Source organism: Neoarius graeffei, chromosome 22 (assembly GCF_027579695.1).
Source record: "Neoarius graeffei isolate fNeoGra1 chromosome 22, fNeoGra1.pri, whole genome shotgun sequence".
In the NCBI taxonomy this organism is placed as follows: domain Eukaryota; kingdom Metazoa; phylum Chordata; class Actinopteri; order Siluriformes; family Ariidae; genus Neoarius; species Neoarius graeffei.
Window position 1 is genome coordinate 60,745,324 of NC_083590.1, and position 12,227 is coordinate 60,757,550.

Here is a 12,227-nt window from a genome sequence, read left to right on the forward strand (position 1 = left end):
TATTCCACAGGTGAAAACCATTAACTAAATCATGTGGTCTCTACAAATAATTAGAAAAAGTATTTATCCTCTGACTACAGCCAGGCAACAGGCAGAAATGGCATCAGAGAGAGAAACTACAGAAGAGCAGCGTATTAGGATGAAAGTTTTGCGGGAGGAGGGCCATTCAGAACTAGCCATAGCAAAGAAACTGCAGGTGACCCACAGTGCTGTCTGGAAATGCCTCAAGCATCACCAGAAGACTGGGAACTTCAAGAACATTTCAGGCAGAGGAAGGAAGAAAAAGTTGACTAAAGCTGATGTCCAGTACCTCAAGACTACATCCCTACGAGAGAGGAAGAAATCCAGCAAGGAACTGGCACAGGACCTCCAAGATGCTACAGGCAAGGATGTCTCCCCACACCTGGCTAGGAAGACGCTCTCGGCAGAAGGCCTCAAAGGTCATGTGTTGTTGCGTAAAACTTTTGTTGAGAGGTGGAAATAAGCAGAAGAGACTTAACTGGGCAAAAATTCACAGGAGTTGAACTTCTGAGCAGTGGAAAAGGGTCATGTTCTCAGATGAGAAGAAATTTTAATTATCTGGCAACGCTATGCAACAGTAATTCCGGTGCAGAAAGGGAGAAAAATACAAGGCAAACTGTATTTCTCCCACTGTAAAACATGGCGGAGGGGTCCTGCAAGTATGGGGAGCCATCACCTACAATGGAGTTGGTCATCTCTACAAAATAGATGGGACCCTCGCTGCTGACAAGTACAGACAAATCCTTATCCATCAAGCTGTACCTTCTGGAAGAGCTCTCATTGGCAACAACTTTTATCTTCCAGCAAGATAATGACCCAAAACACACAGCCAGGGTGGTTAAACAGTATTTACAAAACAAAGAGCAAGATGGCAGCTTGACAATTCTTGATTGGCCAGCCCGAAGTCCTGACATGAATATAATTGAGCAAGTCTGGAACTACATGGAGCGAGAGAAGGTGAAAAGGGCTCCTTCAAACCTGCCACAGCTCTGGGAAGTGTTGCAAGACATATGGAGATCAATTCCACTTGATTTTATTCATAAACTTTGATAGCATGCCTGATCGTGTCAGTGCACTTCAGTGTCAAGGGGTTCCATACCAAATATTGATAATATTTTAGAATGATTTACTCTGGTTACTTGTAACATTTATTTATGATGAAAATGTTTAGTTTATTAAAGGACATGGGACATGAAACATAAATGCACGCTATATCAGTTTCTTTCCATTAAAAATATGAAATAATTGCATCAACAAATACAAAATTATTTATTAAATTCAGCAAAATCGTTATATTCGTGATGATTATATGGCATTTCTGCTCGAGCTCCGATATGCATATTTTACAACCGGAAGAGCCACGGTCACGTGATCATGCGTCACAAAAACTTTCAGGTACAGCACAAGCGGGTAGATGAATATGGGGAAGTGTGAATCGTGATGATGACGAATGCGACAAAATAGTTTTTGTGTCTTGGATGACAAGAAAATTGTTTCGTTTTTGAGTGTTTAACATACATTGAACATCATGGTGTATTGCGACCTCCCAGTCAGTCAGACGCGCTGTTACTCCTGTTAGCAATGTAGCTAGGCTCAGTATGGCCAACGGTATTTTTTTGGGGCTGTAGTTAGATGCGACCAAACTCTTCCATGTTTTTCCTGTTTACATAGGTTTATATGACCAGTGACATGAAACAAAGTTCAGTTACACAAATTGAAACGTGGCGATTTTCTATGCTATGGAAAGTCCGCACTATAATGACAGGTGTACTAACACCTTCTGCGCACTTCGACAGCGCATTGATACCTTCACTTGGAGTTGTACCATTATTTTTTAGACAGGGCGGACGGACCAGGGCATTCGCCTGCCTGGCCGTGCCCGACGAGGAGTGCTCTCGGCCGGCTTGGGAGGCAGATGGCAGCCCCTCCTGGAAGTGTGGTTTTACCATGGGCCTCATGCGGTAAGGATTAGTATTATAATTTTGGTTGTATCAATTATTGATTATCATAATTCTGACTCGTTTCGCCATTTTGAATGTTTTCATCTCGGACTCTGGAAGCATTGTATCTCAATCAATCTCGAAAAATGGCAAAAAAAACCTAGCTTGCAACGGACTTTAGCTAGATCTATGATGAACTTTCAATGTATGATACAAAAATAATACTTCTTTCAACAGATCATTAGCCTTTGAGCAGAATTGTTTTTAACTTACCAGGATGTGTTATCGAGCCGACCGCTTTCAGTTTCATGGGGACTGAATGAACTCTCACTCTCAATCATCTGACCCGTCAGAGTAAAGACAAGATCTATGTTCGTGTGAATTTCCAGCTATCGGTTTGAATTGATAGGGTCTAACTTCACATCTCTGTGAAACATCGGGAATGTCACTGTCGATGGTGTCCATTTCAGTAACCTGTTTACATTAGATACCCAAGCGCTGGCTCCTTGAAAAGTTTTTGTGACGTCACGGGTCACGTGACCGCTTGGCTAATTAACGAATCATTGTTTTACGTTGATGTATAAAACACTTGTATAATGTGGTGATTTTCACATTTTTGACGCCCTGCAGTGATTTAGATGGCATTTCTTATGTCCTTTATACATAATTATACCCAGAAAAAAATCCATGTCCCATGTCCTTTAAGAGAACTTGAGAACAAAAGGTCAAATTGCGTGGTGTTTTGTCATTTTGGTAGGTGTTTCCATATTTTGTGCCAATACTGGTACCTTGTTGTGTCCTGTTTTGATCTCAGTCCTGATGGACACTTCTAGTCTCAACCAGATGCTCAGTGAACCTTACTGGCAACCTTTCTTAGGATAATCTTTATACAGTACTAATGTGCTGTATATGGTCTTAGACATACAGATTGCACACACGTTTGGGCCTCATTTCTTCCTGTTGTGTTTTCTCTACTCCCAGACTGTGAAGTTTGCAAATCCTTCTTCCTCAACAAATGTGAGGTTCATGGACCACCCCTCTTCATCCCAGATACTCCTGTTCCCATGGGAGTCCCTGACCGAGCCAGACAAACTCTTCCTCCTGGGCTAGAAATCCAGAAGTCCAGTATTCCTGATGCAGGCCTGGGAGTGTTTAATAAGGGGGAGACTGTTCCAGTAGGTGCACACTTCGGACCCTGCCAGGGAGAGCTGGTGAACAGGGAAGAAGCCAGGAACAGTGGAGACTCCTCGGTTGTGAGTGTCATAATTTTTATTATAAAGATTGTATATTTTTGTGTAACAAAATATGATGACTAGATGAAAGTAGCTCCAATTAATATCAATTTCTTCTTGCAGATGATATGTGGAGTAGTGGTGTAAATCGCAAGTTTGATCACAATGTGATCCGACGTTGGTTCTTTTAGCCAGTGTGGTGGAACTTGCCTGTTAATAAAAATACTAGTAACACCTCAGTGCTCAAGTAAATAAAGTAATGCTCCAGCAAATATTTATTTATTGTGTAATATAATTATTCATGAAAGTCCCATAAAATCACAAGCCCAGGCAGTCACCAACATGGGTCCTCCCATAATGACTTCTAAACATGATCAGCTTCCTCATCTCATCGTTTCTAGCCGCTTTATCCTGTTCTACAGGGTCGCAGGCAAGCTGGAGCCTATCCCAGCTGACTACGGGCGAAAGGCGGGGTACACCCTGGACAAGTCGCCAGGTCATCACAGGGCTGACACATAGACACAGACAACCATTCACACCTACGGTCAATTTAGAGTCACCAGTTAACCTAACCTGCATGTCTTTGGACTGTGGCGGAAACCGGAGCACCCGGAAGAAACCCACGGCGAGAACATGCAAACTCCGCACAGAATGGCCCTCACTGGCCACGGGCTCGGACCCGGACCTTCTTGCTGTGAGGCGACAGCGCTAACCATTACACCACTGTGCCGCCGGGTCAGCTTCCTGTATTACACAAAATATTAGTAATCATCAACATTCCATTATAATCTGTTTTCCCAAATGCAGTTGAGAAAAACTGTACCAAGTTTTCCTTGACTGTGCTGCATGCACAACATGGTAGCTGCTTCTCTCACTCTCTCACACTCTCTCTCTCACACACACACACACACACACACACACACAAAAGAAACGTATTCATTTACACTTAGTTTGTTTCTTTTCTAAATGTCGAGGATAAACAGAGAAGCATGACACTACAGGATTTGAACAGATACTGTTCACTGTAATTAATGCTAAAGTTAATGTAAAACTTGTTACCACACCAACGAGCCAATGGTTTTCGATGCCACAAAATTTGCCACTGTCCGAGTTGGTTTGATGCTCGGGTCTGCAGTTGGTGTGATGACGTTTCATTTCTGTGAATTCACAAATGCAGACAAAATATAATTTGAACATCAGTTCAGTGAGGGTTGATTAGATACGTACAGTATATACCCGGTGCGCTGTAAGACAAAGTAAAGTGTGCTGTGGAATTTTGAGCAACCCCATGCATTTTTATGCAGGCTCATGAAATATTTTTTTAAATAGAACAATGACTGTACTTTTTCATTAAAAATGTTTGTAGGTAGTCACTTACTTTGAACTTTTAAATTTTTTTAATCTGAATGGCCTTTAATCCCATTTTGAAAATAAATTTGTGTCCAGGGAGGAGGATTATTATTGTAGTGACCAGAAAAGGCAGTCGCTTTAGTTGTTGCCAGTTCCACGGATCCTTGCCAGAGTGCAAAGGCTCATAGGGCTGTTAATGTTTAAGCTTAGAGAGCATTAGGGGCTAAATAGCAATGAGCCACCTTGACCAAGACTCCTGCAGTAATAACCACCTCTGTCCAGTATTTCTGATAGGCATGTATCTTGTAGTAAAATAAAACATCTAGAACCGTGTTATGTACAGAGCATAGGATATCACATAAGTCAACCTGTCCCTATCCCAGTCCACCATCCCACCCTGCCTGAAGTCCTCTACCATCTTCCATTGCCAAAAAAAGACCATTAGCAGCCTGAATGACCACTCTCCAGTGGCACTTACTCCCGTCATCATGAAGTGCTTTGAGAAACTGCTTCAGCCTTGCATCATTGCAAGTCCCCCACCCATGTTAGACACCAGTATGCTTATAGAGCTAACGGGTCTACAGAGGACACCATAGCTACAACTCTCCACACTGCCCTCACTCACCTTGAGCAGCAGGGGAGCTATGCTAGGCTGCTGTTTGTGGACTTTTAGCTCAGCATTCTCCCTCACAGACTGGTGTCCAAACTGACAGACCTGGGACTGTCTTAATCCATCTGCCTCTGGATAAAGAACTTCCTGTCTGATTGCTCACAGAGGGTGAGAGAAGGCCCCCACATCTCCTCAGCCTCAGCAATGGCTCCCTACTCTTCACCCTCTATTCAAGTCAAGTTTATTTTTATAGTGCTTTTAACAATAGACATTGTCGCAAAGCAGCTTGACAGAATTTGAATGACTTAAAACATGAGCTAATTTTATCCCTAATCTATCCCCAATGAGCAAACCTGTGGCGACAGTGGCAAGGAAAAACTCCCTCAGACGACATGAGAAAGAAATCTCGAGAGGAACCAGATTCAAAAGGGAATCCATCCTCATTTGGGTGATAAGAGACAATGTGATTTTAACAGTTTTAACATGAAGTCAGTTTTGTTGATGTTCTAACTCTTCATTGATAGAAACTTGAGTGCTAAACTGTTCATGACAACTGCAGTCCTAAAGTTAGCAAGTCAACTGTAGTCCTCAGCCATAAAAGCATTACTGTAAGTGTCTCGAGCATCTTCCAAGTGTGACTTTTAACTGTCCACATGGGGCCATCCTCCACAGGAGCGATGTGATGAGACTCCAACCAGATGTAGGGCATCAGGATGGATCAGGAAGGTCTGAGGAGCAGAAGAGGTTCAGCATCTTGATCTCAGGATTGACATGTAAATCAGAGGGACAGATGGGGGGGAGCAGGGAGAGAAAGAGAGAGAAAACACAGGTTGTTGGGTATGCCCAATGTCACCTGATGAGTAGGAACAGTATACATTTTGCACTGAGTTTTTTCCCCAGAGTCCCAAGCAGGGACTCTGGCAAAACTAACTATAACAGCATAACTAAAAAGGGGAGAACCAGAAGGTAACACAGGCATGAGGGCACCCCGGGACCTAAAGCATCAGCCACTACACCATCAACAAATTCAAGTGAGCAAGCGAGTGAGGAACTGACAGCATCCATACATCCCAGTTTACCAAAACACTCGTGTCTGAGGACCCTCCAGATCTACACCTTTCCCTCATAAACACTCTTAACAAAAGGCTTGATTAAACAGATGTTTTCAGCCTAGACTTAAACATTGAGACTGTTTCTGATTCCCGAACACGACTTGGAAGGCTGTTCCATAACTGTGGGGCTTTGTAAGAAAAGGCTCCGCCCCCTGATGTAGCCTTCACTATACGAGGTACCAGCAGATAGCCTGCACCTTTTGATCTAAGTAGGCGTGGCAGGTCATAAAGGACCAGAAGTTCGCTCAGGTATTGTGGTGCGAGACCATTCAGTGCTTTAAAGGTTAATAGTTGTATTTTATAATTAATATGAAATTTGATTTGGAGCCAATACAGTGTGGATAAGACAAGGGTGATGTGGTCATATTTTCTAGTTCTAGTCAGGACTCTTGCTGCTGCATTTTGAACTAACTGGAGCTTGTTTATGCACTTATTGGAACATCCAGACAGTAAGGCATTACAGTAATCCAACGTGGAGGTAACAAAAGCATGAACTAGGTTTTCTGTGTCGTGTAGTGACATTAAATTTCTTATCTTAGCAGTATTTCTGAGATGAAAGAAAGCTAACCGGGTAATGTTATCGATGTGAGTTTTGAATGAAAGTCCGGGGTCAATAATCACCCCGAGGTCTTTTACTGCTGCACGTGAAGAAACAGAAAGGCCATCCAGAGTTACTGTGTAATCAGAAAACTAACTTCTAGCTGCATGTGGTCCTAGTACAAGTACTTCAGTCTTGTCAGAGTTAAGCAGAAGGAAGTTAATAAGCATCCAGTGTCTAATGTCCTTTACACATTCCTCAGTTCTATTAAGCTGGTGTCTCTCATCAGGTTTTGCAGAAACATGCAACTGTGTGTCATCAGCATAACAGTGGAAACTAATACAATGTTTACGAATAATATCACCCAGAGGGAACATATATAAAGAAAAAAGCACTGGACCCAAGACAGAACCTTGTGGAACACCAAACTTTACCTCAGTATGTCTAGAAACATCACCATTTACATCAAGATACTGATAGCAATCAGTTAAATAAGAGCTGAGCCAGGAGAGGGCCGTTCCCTTAACTCCCACAACATTTTCTAGTCTATCCAAAAGAATGGAATAATCAATGGTATCAAATGCTGCACTAAGGTCAAGTAACACAAGCAGCGAGACACAGCCCTGATCAGATGCCAACAGTAGGTCGTTTACTACTTTTAACCAATGCTGTCTCTGTGCCATGATGAGGTCTAAATCCTGACTGATACATTTCATGGATGTTATTCCTATGTAAATATAAGCATAACTGCTGTGCCACAGCTTTTTCTTGGATAAAAAAAAAAAAGTTCCTCTACACTTAGAACTGCACCCTGCTCACTCCCATAATGGCATCATCAAATTTGCAGATGATACTACCATAGTGGAGCTCATCTCTGGGGGGGAAGGAGTCTGCTTATCAGCACAAGGTGGAGCAGCTGTTTGGGTGGTGCTGAGACAACAAACCTGGTCTTCAACCACCAAAACCAAGGAGCTGATCATAGACTTCAGGCAAACAAAAATGGACTTTCAGCCTATTCTCATCAGTGGGCAATGTGTGGAGAGGATCTTGGACTTCTGGTTTCTGGGGGTGCACATAGAGGAGGATCTGACCTGGAGCACTAATGCCACACAAGTGATGATGAATGCACAGTAGAGGCTTTACTTCCTGATGATCCTCAGGACGAACGACCTCACTCAAAAACTGCTTGTGTCCTTCTATTGTTGCTCCAGAGAGAGCACTTACATACTGCATCAGTGTGTGGTTTGCTAGCTACACAGGAGCAGAGAAGAAAGTGCTCCAGAGGGTTGTCACCACCACCCAGATGATCATCAGATGCCCTCTTCCCTACCTGGAAGAGCTTTACAGTTCCTGCTGCCTCAAAAGAATCCTCAGTATATTAAAAGATCCGTCCCACCCCAGAAATTCTCTGTTTGAACTGCTGCCCTTGGGCAGGCAGTTCAGGTCAATTAAGAAATGGACCCCTTGCACATGACGTCACACATCACGTGATAATTGACCCCCAGGTGAAAAGACACCAGCTTTCGTGTAAGCAAGGCTTAACCGGTCTTAAATATGGTTCATTTTTGCGCTGTTTTTGGTTGTTCCAATCGTTTAAATCAAGGAATAGATAAAAGATATTACCATTTCCCTGCTATGAAGAAAAATATTAACAAAGAGAAGCAAATGCTTCAAGAACAATGAAGAAATGAGTGGTTAAAGAGAATACAGCGAGAGGAGCTAAGCCTGAAAACTCCAGAGAAATTCGCGACTGTATTTAAAATGTATTCTTAAAAAAATAGACAGGCGCAACAGAGTATGAAAGAGTTTAAGAATCTCCTTTTATTTCTGCTCACATTCGAATTAGCTTCTTCATGAAAGTGTTCAGACAAAATCAAATGATTTTCTTACAGGTGAACCAACTTCCTTATTCGACATGGAAAACCCAGATTGGGCACCAAACAAACAATGCTGACATAATTCATTAAAAAAAACCCCAACAAGGAGCGACATGCTCCTGATGCATCCTGAAAGAACAGAAAAGATTAAGACCGAAGAGCGCTGAAGCTTTGCTTCTGTTATCAGAGGATTTCAGTTCAGTCCTGTGCAAAATGTCAACCTGGAGCCAGAGTGTAGTAATGAACCTACAGTTTGAGAGAGTTCTACACAAACACACTGAACTTTACAACAGCTGCAGGCATCTCATCTCATCTCATCTCATCTCATTATCTCTAGCCGCTTTATCCTTCTACAGGGTCACAGGCAAGCTGGAGCCTATCCCAGCTGACTACGGGCGAAAGGCGGGGTTCACCCTGGACAAGTCGCCAGGTCATCACAGGGCTAGCTGCAGGCATGTGAAATGGAAATAAATCGACTAAGGCAGGAAAAACTATTTTGGATAAAATTATTAGTGTCTGTTGCACACTTATCAACCTGTGTGACTCAGTTGTGCCTTTTTGAATAGAGAATAAATGAAGAGGGAACTGAACAACAGTTTATTGAAATTATTATTATTATTATTATTATTATTATTATTATTATTATTATAAGGGTAATTATAGTTAGCTATATGATTTATATTTAGCTATATGATTACAGCTACAACTGGAATGTGCCGATTCTGTTTGCATTTGTAATTATTGTACCATCCACTATTTGATAAAATTAAAATTAAATCATACAACATTGTTTGAACGTCTTGAGCAAGATAATGTTATTTTACAAATAATAATGCTTCAGAGATTTTGGGTTTTTTAACAATCATAAATATCAATGTATAAATGAGTGCAAATACAGTGGTGCTTGAAAGTTTGTGAACCCTTTAGAATTGTCTATATTTCTGCATGAATATGACCTAAAACTAGGGTTGGGCAATATGGAGAAAAAAAAATATCTCGATATATTTTTGCTATATCTCGATATACGATATACATCTCGATATCTCTGCAGGAAAAACAACCCCCAAAAAACAGACACACCAAATTCAGCAAGGTGTTGTTGTTTTTTTTTTTGTTTTGTTTTGTTTTGTTTTTTTATTGAAGTGCAAACAGGTAGGCAGCCAAGTGCCTAGAGGTAGACAGGTACTAGTAACAAAATGCTTGTGCACCATTTTTAACATGAATTATCAAACCAAGGAAGTAGTATATTGCCTTATTTTAATTACAAACATAAAACCTGAGGGTAGGCAGTTCTTATAAAGTACGTCTTAAACATTTAAGTAACAAAAAAAAACCCTCATTTCATAAATAATAATTTGACTTATAGAAATAATACATATTGCCTTCCTTTTCCTTAAAAACAAAACTCAAACTCATCTCACTGCATTAACTCTCAGCCTGGCACACTCCTCGTACAAAAGTTTGTGGCGTACCTGTAAATGGTTGAACAGGTTCGTGGTGCTCGACGCTTTGGTTGCCACCAATTTCTTGCATTTCCGGCAGTAGACCTCTTTCTGTTGTTCGTCCGACGGTTTAAAACCAAAATATCTCCATATAATGGAGCCATTTGTCCTTTTTTTGGTACGAGTTCTGCTGCCTCCGGGCTTTCTGTGGGCGCCGCCATGTTGAATGAGTTAACACGCCGCCTACATGTGAGGGGAGGGGGTACAAACACACGAAGGAGGCGGGGCAGGCAGCACCATAGCACAGTGAAGGAAATTAAGCACAGTGGCGAAATAATATAGTAATTTAGAGCATTTTCTCGATATATACGATATGCCAAAATCTTTTTCGTGTTCATAAAACATATAGATATATCGCAAATCTCGATATATCGCCCACCCCTACCTAAAACATCAGATTTTCACACAAATCCTAAAAGTAGATAAAGAGAACCCAGTTAAACAAATGAGACAAAAATAGTATCCTTGGTCATTTATTTATTGAGGAAAATGATCCAATATTACATATCTGTGAATGGCAAAAGTATGTGAACCTTTGCTTTCAGTATCTGGTGTGACCCCCTTGTGCAGCAAAAACTGCAACTAAACATTTCCGGTAACTGTTGATCAGTCCTGCACACCGGCTTGGAGGAATTTTAGCCCGTTCCTCCATACAGAACAGCTTCAACTCTGGGATGTTGGTGGGTTTTCTCACATGAACTGCTTGCTTCAGGTCCTTCCACAACATTTCGATTGGATTAAGGTCAGGACTTTGACTTGGCCATTCCAAAACATTAACTTTATTCTTCTTTAACCATTCTTTGGTAGAACGACTTGTGTGCTTAGGGTCGTTGTCTTGCTGCATGACCCACCTTCTCTTGAGATTCAGTTCATGGACAGATGTCCTGACATTTTCCTTTAGAATTTGCTGGTATAATTCAGAATTCATTGTTCCATCAATGATGGCAAGCCGCCCTTGTCCAGATGCAGCAAAACAGACCCAAACCATGATACTACCACCACCATGTTTCACAGATGGGATAAGGTTCTTATGCTGGAATGCAGTGTTTTCCTTTCTTTGAACATAGCGCTTCTCATTTAAACCAAAAAAGTTCTATTTTGGTCTCATCCATCCACAAAACATTTTTTCAATAGCCTTCTGGCTTGTCCACATGATCTTTAGCAAAATGCAGATGAGCAGCAATGTTCTTTTTGGAGAGTAGTGGCTCTCTCTTTGCAACTCTGCCATGCACACCATTGTTGTTCAGTGTTCTCCTGATAGTGGACTCATGAACATTAACATTAGCCAATGTGAGAGAGGCCTTCAGTTGCTTAGAAGTTACCCTGGGGTCCTTTGTGACCTCGCTGACTATTACACGCCTTGCTCTTGGAATGATCTTTGTTGGTCGCCACTCCTGGGGAGGGTAACAATAGTCTTGAATTTCCTCCATTTGTACACAGTCTGTCTGACTGTGGATCGGTGGGGTCCAAACTCTAGAGATGGTTTTGTAACCTTTTCCAGCCTGATGAGCATCAACAACACTTTTTCTGAGGTCCTCAGAAATCTCCTTTGTTCATGCCATGATACACTTCCACAAACGTGCTGTGAAGATCAGACTTTGATAGATCCCTGTTCTTTAAATAAAACAGGGTGCCCACTCACACCTGATCATCATCCCATTGATTGAAAACACCTGACTCTAATTTCACCTTCAAATTAACTGCTAATTCTAGAGGTTCACATACTTCTGCCACTCACAGATATGTAATATTGGATCATTTTCCTCAATAAATAATTGACCAGGTATAATATTGTTGTCTCATTTGTTTAACTGGGTTCTCTTTATCTACTTTTAGGACTTGTGTGAAAATCTGATGATGTTTTAGGTCATATTTATGCAGAAATATAGAAAATTCTCAAAGGTTCACAAACTTTCAAGCACCACTGTAGCTCTGTAACTTGATGTCCTTGAGGTTGTTGAGGCAGGGCGGGCCGGGAATACCATCTAGCCCACAGTTCAAGTAGTAGTTCTTTGAGAGTAAGTGCTCAGGCTTTTGCAGCATTC

General features: G+C 41.5%; 1 protein-coding gene across 5 annotated transcripts in view; it reads left to right on the top strand.

Annotated features, from left to right (window-relative positions):
- LOC132870993 (zinc finger protein 431-like) overlaps positions 1 to 12,227 on the top strand; it is a 78,358-nt gene that overhangs the window by 47,901 nt on the left and 18,230 nt on the right. For 2 of the 5 annotated variants that reach the window (XM_060905089.1, XM_060905090.1), the window contains 2 exons: positions 1,860 to 1,982; positions 2,943 to 3,214. In XM_060905089.1, coding sequence (XP_060761072.1) covers positions 1,860 to 1,982; positions 2,943 to 3,214 — 395 coding nt within the window. Of the gene's footprint in view, positions 1 to 1,859; positions 1,983 to 2,942; positions 3,215 to 12,227 lie in introns of those variants that run through there. The other 3 variants (XM_060905091.1, XM_060905092.1, XM_060905093.1) reach the window with 2 other exon arrangements.